The sequence below is a fragment of the Rhinatrema bivittatum genome, chromosome 17, assembly GCF_901001135.1.
Source record: "Rhinatrema bivittatum chromosome 17, aRhiBiv1.1, whole genome shotgun sequence".
Lineage (NCBI taxonomy): Eukaryota > Metazoa > Chordata > Amphibia > Gymnophiona > Rhinatrematidae > Rhinatrema > Rhinatrema bivittatum.
The window spans coordinates 18,266,801-18,288,627 of NC_042631.1; the positions used below are offsets into that span (position 1 = coordinate 18,266,801).

The window sequence follows — 21,827 nt, forward strand, 5'->3', positions numbered from 1 at the left end:
ATGCTACTGCTGCAATTAATACTCCTGGGGGAATTCTGCGCACAAAAACTGAAAATTCTGCAAACTTTATATTGGTCAAAATATCACAGTTTACATGAGTCTTTAAGTAATTACATTTTAAATTATTACAGAAAAAAGTTATTACTTAAAGTTGCAGAATTTTAAATATTTTGAGCAGAATTTCCCTAGAAATTCACTGTAAGAGTGTCCCTTCCACATACACACACCCTCATAAGGGCTCCTTCACTCTCTCTCACACACACATCCCGTCATACAGGGCCCTGCTCTTGCATACACACCCACACAAGCTCTCTTTCTCTTTCACACATACATCATCACACAGGCTACCTGTGTCTCTCTCTCGCATCTGTCTCACACACACACACAATCCCTTCACACAGGCTAGCACCCTCACATAAACACAATCCCCTTTTCATACACACGAGCTCCCAATCTCTCACACACATACTCCTTCACAATCTCCTCTCATAGGCTTCCTCTCTCTGAAACCCACACTCATGTATCCCCCCCCCCACCTTCTCTTACCTCCCATGCTCTCTCTCACACCCACACTCAAGCATTCCCCCCACTCCTCCTCTTACCAACCAAGCTGTCTCCCATCCTTCCCCACACCCCCTCTCCTCTCTCACACACACGTTCTCTCTCACTGGCATCCCCCTCTCCTCATATAGGCTCCCTCTCTCTGAAACCCACACTCAAGCATCCCCCCCCACCCACCTATGCTCTCTCTCTCACATCCTCCTGCTCTCTGTCACCCTCCCCTCCCCTCTCTGACACACATTCTCTCTCACCGGCATGTTGAGGAATGCGCTCAGTTCGCGGCAAAGATGAAGGCCTGGCGCACCGTTTGTGGCGAAAAGGGAAGGCCCCTGTGTCCCGCGAACGGTGCGCAGAGCCTTCGTCTTCGCTGCAAACGGAGCGCGTCCTGCGGTACACGGTGGCCTTCCCTTTTCGCTACGAACGGCGCGCCGGGCCTTCATCTTCGCTGCAAACGCAGCGTGTGCCACGGGACGCTCTCCGTTCGCAGCACACCGGGGTCTCCTCTGCTATTTTCTGCGCAGAATTGCCAAATTCTGCCCAAATTCTGCATTCCGCAGTAGCACAGAATTCTTCCAGGAGTAAATTAATAGCAGTGGCTATTCCCTAAGTAAACGTGATTAATAGCAGTTAATGGACTTCTCCTCCAAGAACTTATCCAAACCTTTTTTGAACCCAGCTACACTAACTGCACTAACCACATCCTCTGGCAGGACCCTGCTTCTCTTCCCAGTCAGGGCTGCCGTAGCCCCTGTGGAAAACGTTTAGACCTCCACTATTAATTTTGAATGGACTCTGCCCTCTGTCTTGTTTGAACAACGTTTTGTGTTTCTGCCCTGAGATCACCTATAAAGCACAGCTATAGTGTAGAGAGTAAAAACAAAACACAATAACCCTCCAAAACCCCTGTAGAAGGACCTTCTTTGTTATTTTTTGACTACAGGGCAGATTCAGGACCTGGTTTAAGAATACTAAACCTTTAACAGGTAAACTTGAATGTCTCTAGGAAAACAGAAAGCATGGAGAGAAGGAAATCACACGGTCCTGCATCCGACAGGGGCTGCGTTCATTTGCACAAAGCGAGAAGACAGTTACGGGCTTTTATGACTTTCTTTTGCTTTGGATTTGCTCATTTGCAGCTCTAGCATTGCTGTGCTGACCTGTTAGATTGGATGAGTTACTTTTCAAATGAATTATTTTTTTTAAAGCAAGTTATTGAAATAAGGTGCAACATTTGTGCCAGCGGCTTTCTGTTCAGATACTATCAATGTGGTGGGGGGGTTGTTTGTTTCTGAAAAATGTTTGCTAGAGACTTTTTTTTTCAACTCTGCCCTAAGAGTTGAATTTGCCATAGAGGAAACAATATACGCAGTAAGCGTTACATCTTTATCTACATGTTATGCTGCTAATTTGACATTGTGTACAGCGTTCATCATTTCATCCAGTGCTTGTATGATGTTTCTGAAACAGTGGTTAACCTGAGCGTCCTCAGTTAGGCAATTCAGTTTCTGCAGCTCCAGCCTTTCCCTTCATGTTGGAGCTTGTGGAGCTTTGGAAAGCTTTCGGAAAGGAAGCTCTGTCGGTGCTGCAACTTGCCCCTAACGAATTGCATTCTTTCACGCTGTGGGAAAACATTCTCCCCGGGTAAGCCCAACCTGTCAGCAGGACGGTCATTGGTCGGGGGCCCTGAAGAATAGTTTTATTGTGTTTTTTGGTTTTTCCCCCCTGTGTTTATGTTAAAAAGGGAACTCTAAAAGAGCAGCAGCACCTAATAACTGCTGCGTTAGTTTGAAATCAGGCTGGCGTCCTCGGTGACTTTCACTCTGTCCTCCGGCAAGCAAATGCAGAAAAGGTGAGCAACGCTGCCTTAACAGGAGTGAAGGTGCAGCACGGCAAACAAGACCGATACCTGTCTGTAGAGTGGAAGCAGAATGCAAGGTTTTTTATCCCGAATAACAAATCAAGAAAGGGGGGGGGGGGTGTACTTTTTTTACGAAAGTGAGCCGAGGACCAACTGAAGAACGCAGCCATAACTCTACGTAACCCGTGCATCCATTTTGTGACCCGCAGGTGAGTGTCCTCACTGACCAGGTGGAAGCCCAGGGAGAGAAGATCCGGGACCTGGAAAGCTGTGTGGAAGAGCACCATCTGAAGCTTAATGCCACCGAAGAAATGCTGCAGCAGGTAAAAAAACAAAAGCCCTGGGGGCTGGCAGTTTGCCTTGTGGGAGAGGGAGGGATCGGTAAGGGCACGGCCATGCCTGGTCAGATGGCTGGTGTTATGCTGCAGCACTGCAAGAAACCTAAACTGTCCTTCTTAATTTAATGCTGTTGCCTCCTGATCACGAATACATTTGCAATGTCACATAGATTACCTACTTTAATATGGTGATCATGCAAAAGGAAGAGTGATTGTTGACAGGACTGTCCCACTTAGCAAAGTTTTCGGCACTGTACTGTTAAGCTATTTTAGGGTGGGTTTTCCAGGGGTTTGTAGAAAAATGATTTTACACCTCTAAGGTGCGTGCAAGATAAGCCCTCATGTAATAAAGTTAATAATGTCCAGTGTCTCTTAAGACTTCTCAGTAATTCACTGCTCTCTAGATCAACATGATTTTTCACTTCCTGAAATTCAGAACAGGTACAATGTAATTAAAACAAACAAAACCGTGGTTTGGTAATAAGTCGGCTTCCTTATTACCCTGCTTCTTAGTTTTCCAGAGAAGTAAGGCCTTTTTTTTTAGTTTAGAAACGTGGCCTCCCACTATGGAGTGCTGTCATATATTCTGTTAGAAAGTATTGCTCTGGGCTGCCGGATGTCTTTGTTGTGACAAAGCTGCTCCTATGAATTACCCTGGCTGGGTGCTGTTTGCCACTGACGGGAGGTGGGGGTTGGGCACCATGGAATAAACCTGTTCCGCAAGTTGAATATCAGCAAAACTTCCCTCTCTCTCGGGGTTAGTTTGAATAAATTAGCTCGCACCTGCCTCCTGATTTTAGCTGGTTTCTGTAGGTTCAAACCTACTGAGTGAGCAATGAACTCAGCAACTTGAAGCGTCCATTTTCTCCAGCAGTCAGGGGCGGGGGGGGGGGGGGGGTTTCACTTTTGCCCCAGCGTTTTACTCCTTGAAAATATTAGGGTAGCCTCATTCTTAAATGTGTAAACACTTTTCCCATTACTGCGCCCCCCCCAAAAAAAAAAAAAGCCTGTCTCGATGTTTGCCTTGTAAGCCAGCTGTTGATAAAACAGCATTTCAGTCTTAGGTTGCAGATAGCTTCATCCCATCCCTGGCATTTCTCAGCAGGGCAGGAAAGGGCAGAGAATGTTATAAAGTAAATCTGGTTTTCAGTTTCAGGCAGTGGTGACAGCTGAGGAGCAGAAAGCATTCAAGGACTGTGCCCAATTGCAAGAGAAGACTTTCGTTACAAGGCTTTTCATGGGAGCCATATAGTGAAAGTGGTGGTACACTGAGGGAATTACAATGGCTATCTGTGGAGCCAAGGACCCCGGTAGCCTTTAATAGAGACCCCTAGGCAGAAGGTCTGTGCTGACCCAGAGTTCATACTAAGCCACATAGCTACTACCTGGAGATTTAATACCCTTATTCAATAAACATACACACGGTTAATGTGACTCCATCATTGCTCTATGCCTCAACGGCAAGAGGAAATGTGGAAAAGAGGATTTGTATCCACAAAAAAGCAGGGGAGTAGCTTGCTTGATATGGCGGTTACTACCCCAAACCAAATAAGCCTGATACTTTACTTTCAGTGATATCCAGCATAGTTCTCTGCTTCAACAGCAGGGGGAATGATGAAAAGTTATCTGCTTCAATGGCAGGGGGGATGATGAAAAGATGATTTATATTCAGACAACAACCAACAAGGACTGAGTTGCACAGGCTGGATAAACATGCATGGGAGTAGCTTGCTATGACAGTGGTTACTACCCCTAAACAATTAGCTAGATACTTGACTTACATGCAGCTCTAACACTGCTAACTAGATCGATGGCGGGGGTGGAAGGGAAATAGATCGATGGTGGGGGTGGAAAGGAAATAGAACAAAAAAGTCACTTACAAAGGGCAAAAGTAACATAAGTATGGGGAAAAAAAAAGTGAAAGCTTGCTGGTCAGACTGGATGAACTGTTTAGTTGTCTTCTGCTGTCATTTCTATGTTTCTAGCTGCCTGTGGTGCTACCTTTTGAAAGCACCTGATGCACCAAATAAGTTCCAGGCTTTTCCATGTGTGTCGCAAGTCAAGGGACAACAAGGATGAGAGCAGGGTGAACGGGACATCTACCCAGACATGGCTTGCTGGATGTCGTGCATCCCCCAGCCCAATGCCCTTGCAGGCAGTTATACAAGTGCAGACGTGATGACACTGCAGGCAACCACGGAGCGTGAGAGCCAGGCCATGTGGTGTGCAGGAGGTCTGCTGAAGGAGGGGGGAGGAGTGCTGTAAGCACAGCCTGTGCTAGAACCCAGAGGGAGGAGGGGGGAAGGATGCCGCTGGTGGGGGGGAGAAAGAGAGGGATGCGGCGAGACAGGAGGGAGAGAGAGGGAGGTAATCATGGATGCAGGGCTGGTGTAAGGGTATTAGGCGTCCTAGGCGATTCTTACAGCCTTGTGCCCCCTGGCCGCCTCCTCTCCCCACACACAATGACAATGTTTGCATTTGTAACAGATTTCGCATGGAATAGGACATTCAAAGTTCAGTTTTCTGATGTAAAACTGTCGCTTACCACGTGTCCATTATACTTTCATGCATTGCTGTGGTGGTAACTAGAAAATCCTGCAAAAATGAATAAAAAGACTCCTGGAACCCCTATGGTATTAGGGCCTATTATAATGCATGTTGGCCCTCAGAAAGCCACGACTAAACAGAATTACAAACCGTGCCCAAACAGCACAAACTGCCAGCAGCCCTACCTAGGAAAAGGCAATGCTGCAAACATTACTCCAGGTCCTAAAATACCAACGCACCATCTATTAGGAAAACAGAAAAAGCCAGGCCTGCACCATGCTGGCAGAATACCTCACCCCAGTCACATATGTAAAACACAGATAGACCCTCACCAAATACAGAATAAGACCAAAAAATATGAATAAAATCTCTATACTGTTAACTGCAACAAGCCAGACGTTTTTCTGTTTTGACAGAAAATAGAGAAAAGGGCAGACTTTTCTCTTTTAGAAAATGTAGGGTGTCTAAATGAAAGTAACACAAGCCAAAACCAACCAAAGACTCTGCATAGTATTTTCGTAGCCACGAAAAGAGCTGCAATTTTAACTTATATTGGTGCAGAGAACCTCTTGGATTCTAACTTTTCAGCTAACCACAGACAGTAGAATTTCACTTGTCAACCAGAGTTTGATTTGCCCACATCCCTAGCCCTGTGTTTTGCTGTGAACCTTGAGTAGAGCAAACTTAAAATGATGCTTAGGCTCTCTTTAATGATACACTGGCCCGAACAACTACAGCATTTAAAGAGTAATTCTACCCTGCAAAAAAAATGTCCCCACCTGCTCCCACCCCCAGATTGTGGAGGGATTGTGTGTGCACACAAATGTACAGAGCCTGGCACACATTCCAATGTGCATCTCCTTCAAATTAAGAGGAAGAAAAGTGCAAAGTAGAATTAGATAGCTTTATTATTTTATTGTGTTAAGTTTTGTTTTCCACTACTTCCAAGATACATATCTGTTCATTGAGGATTACCCCATAAACAATCATAAAACACGCAAAAATAACATTTAAAATGAATACAACATATGAAAACAAAATATGTGCCTGACCAATTCTCACCCATATTTTTTTTTTTTAAATTGTAGAGTTTTCAATTGTCGTCTAAAACTTCCTAGGTCTAACTCATTCTTGATCTGCTCAGGAATAGCATTCCACAAGGCTGATTGATGCTGCCACAGAAAAGGCTGTAAACTGCGTCTGCCCTTGGTCTGCAGCTCTTTGACAAGGGACCCTGTAACATTTTGTCCCAGAGGACCGTAAGGCCCGTACAGGGGTATAACTTCACTGTTTCTTTTAAAATACATGAATCTTCACTAGCATCCCAAATCTGATTCACAACTTTCTGCGTAGCCAATGTAATTGTTGGATAGAGAGTTATCTGTTTTAAAAAATTATTTGCATTCTCCATTTCAGATTTTTCCCTCCTTTTTCTTATTTCTAGTTGTTTCCATTCACTTTGGCTGTCTCACAGCCTTTCCCTTCGTTAGCTCAGTCTCTTCTCTCCTCCCCATAGTTGTCTCTCCCCTTGCTTTGCACAATGCAGATCGCATAGCTTATGCCACTCTCCTCATTACATATTTTTCTCCCCTCTCATCCCAACATTGTATCTTATGTCTTGTTCCCCACTCTCTACTCAGAGTGCCTCTCTTTTTAAAATTTTTTCATAAACTCCCCTGAGGCCTGTCTCATTCATCCTCCTCAACTGCCCCCTCTCCCCCCCCCATCACAACCCAAACCAAGTCACCCTGCTTGACCACAGTTTTTAAAAATAGTGAGCTTATGATGGCGGCAGTACCTGCAGTGTTCTTGGTGTGCCAGATTAAATGAGCAGGAGGAAACTGCCCATCCAAAAATAAAGCAAAGCTGCATACCATAAATGGTGTTTCTGTGGATGGCAGGATGTATTAGCCATGACATGTGAGGTGACGTTATCCAGTGGAACCGAATGGACCTCCCTCTTCAACCTATAGAGCTTTTGCTCTACTGAGCATGTGTGGGAATTCCCACTCTGGCATTGCCTCATGAGCCTCTTTAGTTGATTTTAGAACTAAAGCTAGCTAGGTAGTTGGCTCTCCAGGGAGGTGGACAGGTATTTAGCCTGGCTAATTTATCCTGCTATCTTTAGAAAACACTGTTTACAGTAAGCAAACTTGCTTTTTCCACTGATAAGCAGGGTTGAATTAGCCATGACATGAGGGTTGCAGTAGAGCATTTGTGGAAAAAGCAACTGGGACCCTACCATGGAGAGTGGACTACTGAGTGAACAGACTACGCAAAACTGCTTGTCATTCTTTGATAAATTGTCCAGACAATAATGGGACATAAAGGCGTGGACTGATGACCAAGTTGCAACTTTTCAGATGTCTTCAAGAGTTGCAGCTTGCAGATGAGCCCCTGATGCAGCTGTGGCTCTCATTTGGTGAGCTTTGATAGAGTTCTTCACCTGGATATCTACTATGATATAACAATATGCAGTAGAGTCTGCTAACCAATTGGACAGTTTGTTTGGCCATTTCTATGCCTAGTCAGTTAGGATTGAAAGAGACAAAGAGCTGTGAAGCCTGGCAATGTGCCTGAGTCCTTCTTTTCTAAGCTAGCAACCTCTTATAGTCCAAGGTGTGAAGGGCTTTTTCACTTTCATGTGCACGTGGCTTAGGGAAGAATGGAGGGTGGATGATGGCTTGATTGATGTGGAAAACTGATACTACTTTCAGTAGGAATTTTGGAACATAATGTGGCTTCGGCCAGCCACATAATTTTGTTTGCATATGATTACTTATGCATTAGCTGCTTTGCATGTGTTAGTAAGTTTTATGCATGCAAAGCAGTTAATTTCAATAGGGGCAGATTTTTAATCAGAATATTGCATGATAAACAGTGTTTTATGTACAATAAATGCTATTTTTTTTCATGTTTTAATCATGGCTTACATTTTACATTTACATTTATTAAAATTTATTAGTCACTTAAAACAGTCAAGGCCTAAGCAACATACAAAATAAAACATCCATAAAATATATTACAAAAACTTGCCCAGTACAAAAGACATTAATTGCTAGACATAACAAATGAACAGATCAAATACAGAAGAAAACCATAAATATAAAGCAGACCTGCAACCATGCCTTATTCGAGGGGGAGGGGGGAGGACTAAAATTAATCAGTAATAAGCCTTTTTGAAAAGGAAGGTTTGAGAAGACCTCTAAAAGTTTTAAGACACGTAATTCCTCAGGGAATAGGAGCTGTTACTGAGAAGGCGGATTCTTGTTTTACAAAGAGCTGAGCATTTTTGATTGATGGAACATCTAATAGACCTCTCTGAAATGATATAAGTTGTCGTGAAGGTTGGTATAGTTTAAAGTCTTTGACCATGGACAAGAGTCTGTGTATTTATGTTTGAAAACAGTAAGACCAATTTTATACTCGGTGCTGTTGGTGTAGGTAGCTAATGGAGGTCAATGAGTGTTGGTGTAATATGTGAAACATTCTTAACCCCAGAGATCAAGTGGGCTGAAGAATTGAGGAATTGCAAAGGATGAAACATGGTCATTGGAAGACCTAGATAGAGACCATTGTAGTAATCGATTAAAGGAAAGACAGAAGCTTGAACAACAGTTTGGAATTCAGAATCATGTAATAGTCATTTAAGCCCAGACAACTCACAGAGTTTGAAAAAACCTGATCTAATGACTAGTTTGATGTGAGCTTGAAAAGAAAGATGGGGGTCAGTCCAACACCTAGGCTCCTAATACTTTGATGTAAATTGAAAATAGAACCATCAAGCGTGATGGATGAATATTGTAACGTGGAGTAAGTTCTTTGTATCAGAACAAAATCTGTCTTTTTTCCTATTGGGTGCAAGCTTATTCTGTAGTAACCATTCTTCAATGGAAGAAATACAAATTTGAATATGTGCAACAGTATCCTGCCAAATGAGATGAAGCTGGATGAAAAATTGAAGACTGGATAAAAATTTACAAATTGGTGCTAGGTAACTGTTAAATAGTGTGGCAAACAGGGCAGAATCCTGTGGAACATCCATTTTCAAAAGAGACCAATGAGAATATTGATGGTAAACTTTAAGTTGTTGAAAGTGATTATCCAGAAAAAAAAAAATCCAGTCTAGGACAACTCCAGCTATCCCATGTTCCTGTAGGCAGTGCAGAAGAATAGAATGATCAACTGTACGGAAAGCAGAGGAGATGTCAAGAGAAACAAGAATATAACGATAACCTGAATCAAGACCTCTCCTAAGTGTGTTGGTTAAAGACAGCAAAAACCAATTCCGTGGTCATGGAACTTCTGAAGCCAAGTTGGTGAGGGCCAAGGATATCCTTATCCTCAATTAACTCTGTGAGTTGCTGTAGAACTACAGATACTAAGTTTATAGATAAAAAGGGTAAGGATGAAATCGGTCTATGATTGTTGAGGTTAGAGGTATCAAGATTAGGATTTTTTTTAATAACTGGTGAACTACTGCTTTTTAAAGGGATGCAGGGACATATCCTTGCTCTAGAGAGAGGTTGATGAAAGAAGTAAGAAATGGAGCAGCTGTATCTTGAACTACTTTAAACAAAGCAGTGGAACACTGTCTAGTAGGACAAAAGACATTGCTGATAGGGGAAATGAGGTGCTTTATTTCAGCTTGAGAAGTATTGGAAAAAGATGACCAGGAGGGGAGGCACGTCACAGGAAGCGTTACAAGGAGGAACATTAGAAAAATTCAGCTGAAATGTTTCAGATTTTAAGGTAGGTGAACCCCTAATAGAGAATGGCAAGACATGCATTTTCTGAACACAACAGACCATTCAGCCCTTTATATGCCCACTGCATAACTCTCCTCTGGAAAATATTTTAAGACAATGCATTACATTAATACAGGAATTACGTTTTGTTTAGCTTTTGGACACGTATCCATATTTTCTTCCACCCTCCAACAAAGCATCATTAGTGCCAATAATTGACCGTACAGCTGGTGGGTGAACCATCAACCAGAGGCCGAGGGCTGAATCTGCATTTAAAGACTGACCTGCTCTGGAGTTTTATATCTTTCAGCATTTGGAGTTTGTAGGACTCAAGCAGGCGGGCTGTTGCATTACTCTCCTTTAATAAAAATCCCTTTTAATGGCTGCCAGGAGGTTTAGAGGATTTAATAGCTTCTGACGCTGTCTGTGAGTGATTAAAGATCTCTTAAGAGCTGCCAGTTTAGGGACTGGGGCAGCACTTTCTGTCTTTTCAGCAGTGATTTCTCTCTTTCATTAATGGTTTGGGAGATTCTTTTATTACATGAATGCAGCAGGATTCTACTGTTGGTAGCCCTATAAATATTATAATTCATTATTAAAATATTTTGTGGAAGTTGCATTCAAAAAGCTAATGACCATGGGCGATGGAAGAGTGAAAGGTAGGAAATGCGGCAGAGATGTTTGGCCATGGGCACTCGGTGAGACGCGACAGATGAGGGTCAGATTTCAGAGTCACGGTTTAAAGGGTAACGTTGAACACCCTCCTTTTAGACTTCTGGTATTTTATAAACTGAGTGGTCTCATGAAGGCACTTGTATCGCGTGAGCCCTCCAGATGAACAGCACTGCTGCACAGCAGATGGACAAATGGTTTCAATAAGGCACATTTAGTAAAAAATAAATAAATAAATAAGAGGGGTATGTACTACAGTATCTCATACCAAATATGTTATCAGTTAGAAAATATTTTTATAGTCCTTATTCAACAAGGAAGGGAGACTCTAAACTCTCAGGAAAGTTGTTTTAAACTTTGAATTGTCAAATTTTCCCTTAAAAACAAGGCTTTTCATGAGCTTAAAGGTTAATTTTGAAAGACGTGCCAGGGCGTCCATGCGCACACATGTAACCGGCACATGTGTGCACACGCATGTGCCGGTTTTATAACATGCGCGCACGTAATAAAATCCGATACCTGTGCGCGAGGGAGGGGACGTTCTTTAAGAAACGCATGCGACAGACTGGGCCTTTCCCCAGATCCCTCCCAGTCCGCTAGGAACTTTCTAAACCCCCTCCCTACCCTGCCTGCCTCTTCCCCTATCCTCCCTGACCCCTAAAACCCCTCTAGGTGGTGGGGTTTTTTTTTGTCTTATTTACCTGCTCCCCGGAGCAAGGCTGGCCCTATGGTGCTGCCTCTGCCAGCTCAGACCCTGCCCTCGGCCCGCCCCTTAAATCAAAGCCGGTTCTTCTGCGGATGATCCATGGGCCTTCAAAAACACCCGCGGCTTGCACGTGGCCCGGCCATGTGTATGTCTCCTGGTTTTCATGTGTGCCGGTGAATTAAAATTAGGCCTTTAACAGCAATCTGCCCAGATAGAATCTGCTGCTGCTGTGTTCTTCTCTGAGGCTTAATAAATATTTTAAGATTTCCTTTTTTTTTTTTTTTAAATAAAAACAAAAAAACAAAATCTTGGGAAATAATAAAGTGAGTTTTGTCATGTGTCCCCTCCCTCCCAGGAAGCCCTGTCCTGCTGGGAAGCTTTGCTCTCCGGAAGCACTCTTCTCTAAATTATTTTACAGTGATGTTTTTTCCGGTGGGATCGGGTCACTAACTGGCAGTGGTGCAAGTTGCTGCTCTGGATGATAAAGTTTGTTGGGAGTGGGTGGGTGGAATCTCCTATGGAGGATCTGGAGAGCTTTGGGAGCATCAAAGGGTTATGCACGGGGGGGGGGGGAGAGCTCTTGCAAGCTGCAGGGAGGACCATTACCAGCAGTAAGAGACCACAGGAAGGGTTTAGCCTTGAATGAGGATTCCCTTTTAAACATAGGCAAGCATGGGGCTTGAATCCCCAAGCATTATAGTAGAGGGGAAGGTAGGAGGTCAGATAGTGACTATACGTGCCCTTCTGCATAGAATATGGTGATCATTTTGGAAACATGGTCCTTTAACCCTCAACAAGTAAGTTGCTGTAGATCAGAGGTTGGAGGGCAGCTTGCACATAAAGGTGGCGGAAGCATAGGCTGCGGTAGGGATTTGACCGTAATAAAACATTTAAAGGTGAATTTTAAAACCCTGCGTGCGCCAAAACCGAGGAGATGCACGAGCATGTAGGCCTGTCACACACGCCCGCCGTATTTTAAAAGCCGCTTAAATGCCCGCGTACCTCCCGCTGCGTGCGCCTCTCACTCAGCATCAGCTAGGGGTGTGGTGTAAGTGGGGCAATGGGGATCCTAGGGTGGGGTCCCAAGAGATGTGTGTGCAAATACGCTCCTGGGCGCACGCCCAGGTCTAGTGCCGCGTAACTTTACTTCTGCTAAAGTCAGTCCTGAGGAGTGTGAAGGGTCTTGGGGTAACTGGGGGGAGTGCAGGCTATTTAAAGCAGGGTAGGTTTGGGGGACCGAGCTCTACACTGTGCAAACTGGTGAAGCTGGTCTTGGCGTGAACTGAGGAGCTGGTTATACAATGCCCTGATTTATGCCGCTGAAACTCGACTTGCATGGTTGGGTGCACCTGCTTGCAAAATTAGGCACGCACGTAGGCATGTTAAGGCTACTTTAGAAAGTACGTGCGTATGTGAAGGTATGTTATAATATCGCCAACGCACACGCATCAATGTGCGCCTGTGCACGCCCCTTTGAAAGTTACTACCTTTTTGTGGAATATACTATAAGTCCTGGACAAAAATGGTTACTGAAAGTAAAATAAATAAATAAATAAAAGATCCTGAACGTTGGGATCTCCTTAGCAATAAAAGTGACCAGTAGTTGAGTTGAACTGGCAGAGTCAGCATGAATAGCTGTTGATAGAAAGGGGAATATTGTTGAACTTCAAAAAATCAGATTTTGTCAGATATATAACACGTGCGTTTCTTGATTAGTGAAGCCCTCTAGACATTTCTTTATGATGATCCTTTGTGTTGCAGACAAAGCTAAATAAATAAATAAATGTGTGTGGGTGTTTGTGTATGTGTTGGTGAATATCCAATAATGTAAGCTATTTGAGGGTATCTGTGGTGTGCTTGAAGCTAAAAAAAACCTTTCATCTAAGTTTACATTGCAGAAAGTCTGCTGCTTCCAATCTAGTGGTTAGTGCATGTTTGTTCTTGGTTGCAGGATCACTTGAGTTGGCAATCTCTGATCAGAAGAGCTGGTGCTGAAATAACAGGGAACAAGCTTGAAAGGGCATGGGCTAAACTGTACAAAGAGAGTCAGTGAACAGCTGCCTGACCTGTGCCTTCCTACAGTCCTGTCTCTCTCTCTCTCAATTTTAGAAACCTGGGAACCACTCAGAGAAAAATAGAAACCCAGGACCGGTGCAAGAATATTACATGCTCTAGGCGAACCCCTGGCCTTAACTCCCCCCCCCCCCAAAGGCACCTGTTGATGGCAGCTCCAACACAGTGCTTGCTCCTTTCGATGACATAAGCTCTGGCACAGCACCCCCCCTTGATCTCTTCCTTCATACTCTTCCCAGCATCTCCCTCTTTGCCTCCTGCTCACAGTTCCTGCATCTATTCTTTCCCTTTCCAGTATCTTTTCTTCTCCCCACTCCTAGTATTCTCCTCTTTCCCCTCCTCACCTAACATCCCAATATCACGCCTACGCCTGCTCCAAAAATCCTCTGTGAAGTCTGTGTGTGCAACGTACGATTAAACTTAACCGGTGGTGAGAGACAAAGTACCATAAAAATAGGAACTTGGAGCAGTTCCTTGTATCTGCAAAAGAATCTCCTGGAAGATAGACCTCCGGTAAACAGGTTAAAAAAAATTAAAAGTGATTCCCTTCTGTGAGCTATGTTTTATCTTATAGAGTAACACAGTTCCAGGGTAGCAAATTAATTACTTTATAACTTCATAATGGTTTTTAAATGGAGAAAGAAAGCTGAAGCCCGTTCTCATTTTTTGAGTGCTAATGACTCTGTTTTAATACTTGGCCTGTTGGAATGCCTCTTGTAAACGATAAAATAATGCTAAGAGTGACACGCCAGGTTTTTGTTTCAGAAAAATGGAGCTTTTTCCTGTACACTTCTGTCCCTGTAAGTCCCGGTCACCTGCTTTCTATCCTCTGGCCTAGAAGGGGGGATTGAGGGAGTCTTATATTGGCTGCTGAAATCATGTTGTGTGGCAAGTTGGCGAGGGTTGTATAGATATCATATGATATCTATACAACCCTCTCTATATCTATATAACCTATATATCTATATAATCTATATAATATCTATATTATATATATCTATATATCTAATATATATATCTATATATCTATATATCTATAGATATAGATATCTATATATCTAATATTATATATATCTATATAATCTATATAATCTATATATATCTATATAACCCTCTCTATATCTATACAACCTCAAACCCTCTCTCACTAATTCCTGCTGAATATTTATCATACTATTACCATTCACAACTGTCATATTTATTCATTTGATTACCTATGTACCGTTTCATAGTCTTATTTTTTCACTTGCTATTCTAATGTATCAATAGGCTGAAATGTAAATATTGTGCTGTTCAATTTCTCCCCTTCCATCCCAAGTTTATTTTCCTTGTTTTTTGTAACTTTCCCTCTCCCTTTTTCTGATTCACTGTATTTAAAGTTCAAGGTTCTTATTGAAAATATTGTTTTTTACGTTACGTTATGCTTTACACTCCTTGTTATTTGTAAACCGGGTTGATGTGATGCCTATCATGAAACTCGGTATAACAAAAACAATAAATAAATAAATAAATATATAATATCTACAGTTGGCTCTGCTCGTGATCTGGGACATATAAGGTTCTAATTACTGAGATGAGGATCAACATTTGCTGCAGCTGCAAGCTTGTGTGCCACGGTGCAGTCCACAGTTGTCTTTCCCTCAAAACGATATTGAAATGAATTCCATTTGAGCTTTGAAGGCAAGCATTCAGATGGCAATGCATTTTAACTTCTGTGCCGTCGCTTAGCCTATTCAGCAAAGACTGTATCCTACTTGCTCGTTAGAGGCAGAAGAAACCCGTCCGTCTTCAGGAACCCAAAATGGCCCTTTTTTCAAACCTTGGAATTTCCACCGAAATAAGTCATTGCGTCCAGAGCCCTCCCCCGTAACCGTTGCTTCAGGGCGTCACATTTGCATTTAAATAAAATGACTGCAATCCAGTGGAAGTGGAGTTTTGCGGGAGTTCAATTATTACTTTCTTGGGAGTGAGGCAGCAGCGGTGGCCAGTGGCACCCATACCGTTTGTCATGGAAGAGGACTCGATGGCATTGAAGCTGGAGACGCAGGGCCCATCTGCTGCTCAAGAAGTCAAGTGATTGGAGAAAGGAGAGCTGAGGGAAGGGGCGGGCGGTGTGTGTGTGTGTGTGTGAAGATGGAAGGGGAGGTAGAGGAGACCCAGGCAGAAGGAGTCAATGGAAGGGGAGGTAGAGGAGACCCAGGCAGAAGGAGTTAGAGATGAAGAAGAGAGGCTGAAAATAAAAAAAGAGGGGAGCAGTTGAGAAGAGACCAGGAAAGCGTGAAACATGGTGAGAGGAAGAGAGATCAAAGAGCTGATGTACTAAAGGGTGAGAAATGTGGTCAAATATTGTGTGTATTTGGCCTAATTTATCTTATTTTAGATCAAGTTCATCTTGCCCTTATTTTATTAAGACTTAACTATGTAAAATTGTATTGAGTTCATTTGTATAGCCAGTTCACGCCTAAAAGCATAACAGGTGTGATAAAATATCTTGTTTAGTTAGCAATAAACAGATATGAAATAAAGGAGGAATACTTTTATCTCCAGATGTGTGGTGAAAACTTACAGTATCCGTTAAATGCATTTCCATTCATCCGAAGGCAGGAAAAGTCCCCCTATGAAAGCAAACCAGCTCTTTCCATCTTACCCAGGCATTTTCTGCCTTAGTGCTCAGGCCAATAGGAGTTTGGGCTCCCATCGTCCTTGGCTTCCATCGGTTCCAGATATTGTCACCCTTGGGGGGGGGGGGGGGGCTCTTTGAAACGGCCCTAAAGAATGAAGGGGGGGGGGGGGCTCGTCTTTGGGCTGCATATTTGGCCCCCTAGGCAGTTGCCTTTTTTGCCTCTGCCTAAATCTGGGCCTGAAGGGGAAGCATTTGAATCCTAAATCTTTCTCCGGAGGCAAAACCGATGAAAGCAGGGCTTTGTTTCATGACTGCTCTTCCTTGGTGGCGTTAGGGACTCGGGGGGAGGCCTGGCAGAGTTGCTTGCAGTAAATGTAAGGGAGGGAAGGAGAGGGACCCGGTAAGGAGATCAGAGGGCAGCGGCGGCTGTGCCTGAAGTGACTTTGGGACTGGCACATGCCGCAGCTGCGCGGTGTAATTAGGGATGGATTCCTTATGTGCTCTCATGCTTGCAGGAAATGTCATATATATATTTTTTTTAACTTTAATTTATAACTGTGCGACCTGCAAAACCAAAACAAATGTTGGCTTTTTTAGCAAAGCTAAACTCCAGCTGAGTTCTCCCGTCGGTGTAACAGGCCGCATCTACTGCTTGTTACTGTAAAGCGCTGCATGAGCATTAGACGTTGTAGCCAGCTGGTTGGGAGCATTTGCGACGATTCCCTCCTTTAATTAACTTCAAAAGAGTCTGTAGTGCAGTGCCCTAACCATTCTGGCCAGCTTCTTAGACTTTCCATTTACTTGGCCATGGTGTCGGAGCAAACTGTGACTCTGAAGGCTGTAATTCATTGTCTGGTGGTGCTCAGCATCGTTTCCTAAGGATGGTGCATTCAGTAAAGCTCCTGTCAGTTGTGTCTGGAGTCGGGAGAAAGGCTTCTGTTCACTGCAGCTGACAGCAGCAGCTCCAGCACGGCGGTGGTTTATCACCGATATGTCTTTGCTACGTTTTGCTGACCGGGTAAGGTTTTGTATTTTTTGGCGCATCAGAGTGGCATTAGAAATTGAAGATGAGGTTGCATGCCTATTCAGCTGTTCTCTATTACACGAGCATGGATTTTTACTACTCTCTAGAATATTTTTAGTTTACAGATATTCTTATCAGCCGCATGGTTGAAAGGGCTTTTGAACATAACAGATATGGTTTACATTTACTTTTTAACACAGAGGCTACTGTGTTCTGCTTTTGTAAATTCTGGTATTTTATTTGACCCTGTTAAAATATCTGCAAATTCTATGCATTTTCCAGTCCTTGTAAACATTTTCCAGTCCTTGTAAACATACTGAATTATATAGATTTAATTTAGCATGTATAGGAAACTATTTACTTTTTCACTCTAAAATAACAAATAGAAGTCAAAGTTGAAATGCTTTGTTCGGCTAAGTTCAGGACTTAGCAGAGCAAACCATGAGTTTAAAATTTCTTGCCGCTGTGAACTCCTCTGACTTATCTGACTAACAGGTCGATACAGTAAGGCCGCGTTAGAGTGCGGCAGTGCCGGGCGCACCCTCGTTTGCCGCACGCACAGTTCTGTACACATATCGCGCGATACTCTATTTAAATTGCTTGCAAATGCAAGCCGCGTCTGCGAAGCGTTAGGCCCGCGCAACCCATTTTACTGTATAGGCGCTTAATACAGCGCCTATACAGTATCCTGGGTGCGCTGGTACCTGTCATTTCAAATGTCATTTCTACTGACATTTGAAATGACAGGTACCAGGAAGTGGATGGTTCCCCCCCCTCCCGAAGCAAGGCGCAGGGCGAAAATTAAAACAAAAGGGAATAAAGTGTAAAAAAAGTAAACTTACTGGTGGGAGCCGGCGGGAGCGAGTTTATCGAGGCGGGAGCCGGCGGGCGGGTGGGCGTGCGTTCATCCAGGCGGCAGCGGGAGCGCGTTCATCCAGGCGGCGGCAGGAGCCAGTGGGCGCGCGTTCCTCCAGGCGGCGACGGCGGGAGCCGGCAGGCGCGTGTTCATCCCGGCGGCGGCGGGAGCTGGCGGGCGCGCGTTCATCCAGGCGGCGGCGGCGGGAGCCGGCGGGCGCGCGTTCATCCAGGCGGCGGCGGCGGGAGCGCGTTCATCCAGGCGGCGGCGGCGGGAGCGCGTTCATCCAGGCGGTGCCGGCGGGAGCCGGCGGGCGCGCGTTTATCCAGGCGGCGGCGGGAGCCGGCGGGCGGGCGCGCGTTTATCCAGGCGGCGGTGGGAGCCGGCGGGCGGGCGTGCGTTCATCCAGGCGGAGGGAGCCGGCGGCGAAAGCGGCCTCCAGCAACCCCCGCCGGCAGTGAATGAATGCACGCCTGTGTACGCCCATGCAATTTTGGTGCTCAAGGCGTGACGTCATGACGCTTGACGTCACGGCATGTGACGTCGGCGTTCACTAATGCACTGCCTTGAGCGCCGAAATTGCACGGGCGTACACAGGTGTGCATTCATTCACTGCCGGCGGGGGCTGCTGGAGACCGCTTTCGCCGCCGGCTCCCTCCGCCTGGATGAACGCGTGCCCGTCGGCTCCCGCCACCGCTGCCTGGATGAAGGCGCGCCCGCCGGCTCCGGCCGCCGCCTGGATGAACGCGCTCCTGCCACCGCCGCCTGGATGAACGCGCGCCCGCCGCCTCCCGCTGCCGCCTGGATGAACGCGTGCCCACCCGCCTGCCGGCTCCTGCTGCCGCCTGGATGAACGCACGCCTGCCGGCTCCCGCCGCCGCCGCCTGGATGAACGCGCCCCCGCCGGCTCCCGTCTCAATGACCGCACGCCCGCCCGCGTGGAGATGGGGGATTCGGAAAGTGACATCCAAGGTATTTATAACAACTTTACCAATAACTTGTTTTAAGTTCATTTAAGGAATTGCACGTGTAGTGCAATGATTCACAATATCATGTAAAAAAAAAAAAAAATGGGGGGCTAGCCGACAATAATAAAATAGACATGGACAGTAAATAAGAGATTAAAAGCTGCCCTTTCATATATTTAATGGTTTAAAGGTTTTTAGGTTTTCTTTTGAGGGAAAGTTTGCCGTCTACCCTTAACCCTTGCCTCTAACGCAGGGGTAAGGGTAGGCGGTAAGTTAGCAGGTTAAACGCGGGGCAAAATGGCAGGTTAAAATAGCGATAGTTACTGTATGGGAGGGAATAGCTAATTCGATCGTTTACATCTGATATACATGCCGCGTGCGGAAGGGGTTACCCGGGGATTTAAAGAGGCGGTAAGGATGGATTAAAGGGGATAGTGAATCGCGGGTTGGACTAATGCGGCCAAAAATTGAGTAGAAAGCCGGTTAGGAGCAGGGTAACCACGGCCGCACTTTACTGTATTGAGCTGTAACTGTTTAGCTGGATAAATTGGAGGCTTTCTAGGGTGGAGTTAAGACAGCTGGATAGTTTATCTGGCTATGTCTAGTCATGCTGGAGAGCAGTCCTGAAGTAAACTGGATAAGTTTAATCGGCCAACTAGGACTTACCAGCAGAGCATCTAATGGGTAGCATTGCACTGGATATCCGTGACAGTTTATCCGGATAAATGATCCTTTCACAATGCTGCTGGATACTGACATCAAGTATATACCCAATCAAGGATTGCTTTACTAACTTGTTTACATTAGAACACAAGAACATGCCAAACTGGGTCAGACCAAGGGTCCATCAAACCCAGCATCCTGTTTCCAACAGTGGCCAATCCAGGCCATAAGAACCTGGCAAGGACCCAAAAACTAAGTCTATTCCATGCTACTGATGCTAGTAATAGCAGTGGCTATTTTCTAAGTCAACTTAATAGCAGGGAATGGACTTCTCCAAGAACTTATCCAATCCTTTTTTAAACACAGCTACACTAACTGCACTAACCACATCCTCTGGCAACATATTCCAAGTTTAATTGTGCGTTGAGTGAAAAAGAACTTTCTCCGATTAGTTTTAAATGTGCCCCATGCTAACTTCATGGAGTGCCCCCTAGTCTTTCTATTATCTGAAAGACTAAATAACAGATTCACATCTACCTGTTCTAGACCTCTCATGATTTTAAACACCTCTATCATATCTCCCCTCAGCCGTCTCTTCTCCAAGCTGAAAACTCCATTCATCCTTGTTGTGTATACTTGACAGGCAATTGTACAGAATTTGTCTTTTGCATTCTAAAGGAAAGTGACATATACTTAGTGAAAGTTGACTAACGCACCTTTTAATTTTTACTGGAAAGCTAATATTCTCAGAGGAATTATATTCAGTTACATTATTACAGAATGCCAATATTTTTATGTAAAATTAAAACTCCTAAATTAAAAAATAAGAAAAACAATATTTTACATTTGATCTACCATTTGCTAGTTACTTGTAACGGATCTGTTCTGTGTTTAACACACAGCGTTCTGCATGTCTTTGTGTTTTCGTAGACAGCAGGTACTTTTCATCGCAGGATCTCTTAGGAAAGAAGCCAGTTACATAAGTGCATTCAGTCACTTCACATAACTGCAGGTTCATTCCTGCTAGCTTCAAATGGCATAATACCTCCAAACCACGTTTCTGTTTAATAAAGTGCTGGCTGATTAGGCTGTTCACAGCAAGCATCTGTTGAAAGACTGAAATAATGATGACTGCTCTACATTTAACAAAAGTTCTTCATTCATTTGTCGGACGAGACCATGCACAAATATAATGTATTAAACTATTGCTTAGTTTTCCACCATTCAAGCAATGATATTCTAAGTTAAGAAATTGAATGTTGACTTACCGTATATCAGATCCATCAAAGTAAATTACATAGTGGCAGGTTACAGATTCTCATGGTGGTCAGAAAAATATGAAACAGTGAATAATCAGGGGGGAGGAGAGACTACAATTAATGAGTCTTGGGAGACTGTAATATAGTGTGCATTTTATCGCTCCCCTCTGCAACAGCAGCCTGATCTGTGAGACCAATACCATTGCCATAATAAGGTTGTCAAGAATTGATGCAAGAAACTAGTCATGTGAATCAGAATCTTATCTCCTAGTTGTGTTGTGAATTCCAGACAGACTTTAGTGCTGCATTTGGCTACCCTCATACAGCACTAAAGTCCATCTGGAATATGGGAAAAGAATTTAAAAATATGATGGGATTTGTCAAGATTTTGGCTCTGATGTCACACATCTTCTCAATCCCTACCTTCACCTACACCATGATTAACCATCTCCGCTATCGTTTATATGTTTGAATTAATGACCTGTCCTTTCTCTTCTTCCTCTGCCAAGTTCTAATCACCCTGTTATATGTAACTGCCTTTTTCTGCACCATTGTTTTAGTTTATGTTTACGATACACCCTTGTTTTATGTGAACCAGCATGATGGGACTGCGTTCTCGAATGCCGGTATATAAAAACCCTAAATAAATAAATAAATAAATTTGCAAAGCCATTTGCAAAAATTATGCAAAATTGCTAATGAGTTGAGGAATCATACAAAACAGCTAATTATTCTGCCATAGCAGTTAATGATTACATCAAGGCTGCAGTAACCTGGACTGGTTCTGTATTTGGCCACGGATTAAACTATCATCTTCCACCATAACATTTTTTTTTTTGCAGTTAAATGTGTTTCAATTAGTATTAAGGAATGTAGTTTTTTTTGTTGTTAGCAAATTTATATGGAGAATATCGCACAAAGTGGCGGAACT

General features: G+C 44.0%; 1 protein-coding gene across 23 annotated transcripts in view; it reads left to right on the plus strand.

Annotated features, from left to right (window-relative positions):
- The window catches only part of PPFIBP2 (PPFIA binding protein 2), a 161,960-nt gene that overhangs the window by 81,707 nt on the left and 58,426 nt on the right, over positions 1-21,827 (plus strand). For all 23 annotated transcript variants that reach the window (XM_029582270.1, XM_029582290.1, XM_029582276.1 and 20 more), the window contains one exon: positions 2,629-2,742. In XM_029582270.1, coding sequence (XP_029438130.1) covers positions 2,629-2,742 — 114 coding nt within the window. The remainder of the gene's footprint in view (positions 1-2,628; positions 2,743-21,827) is intronic.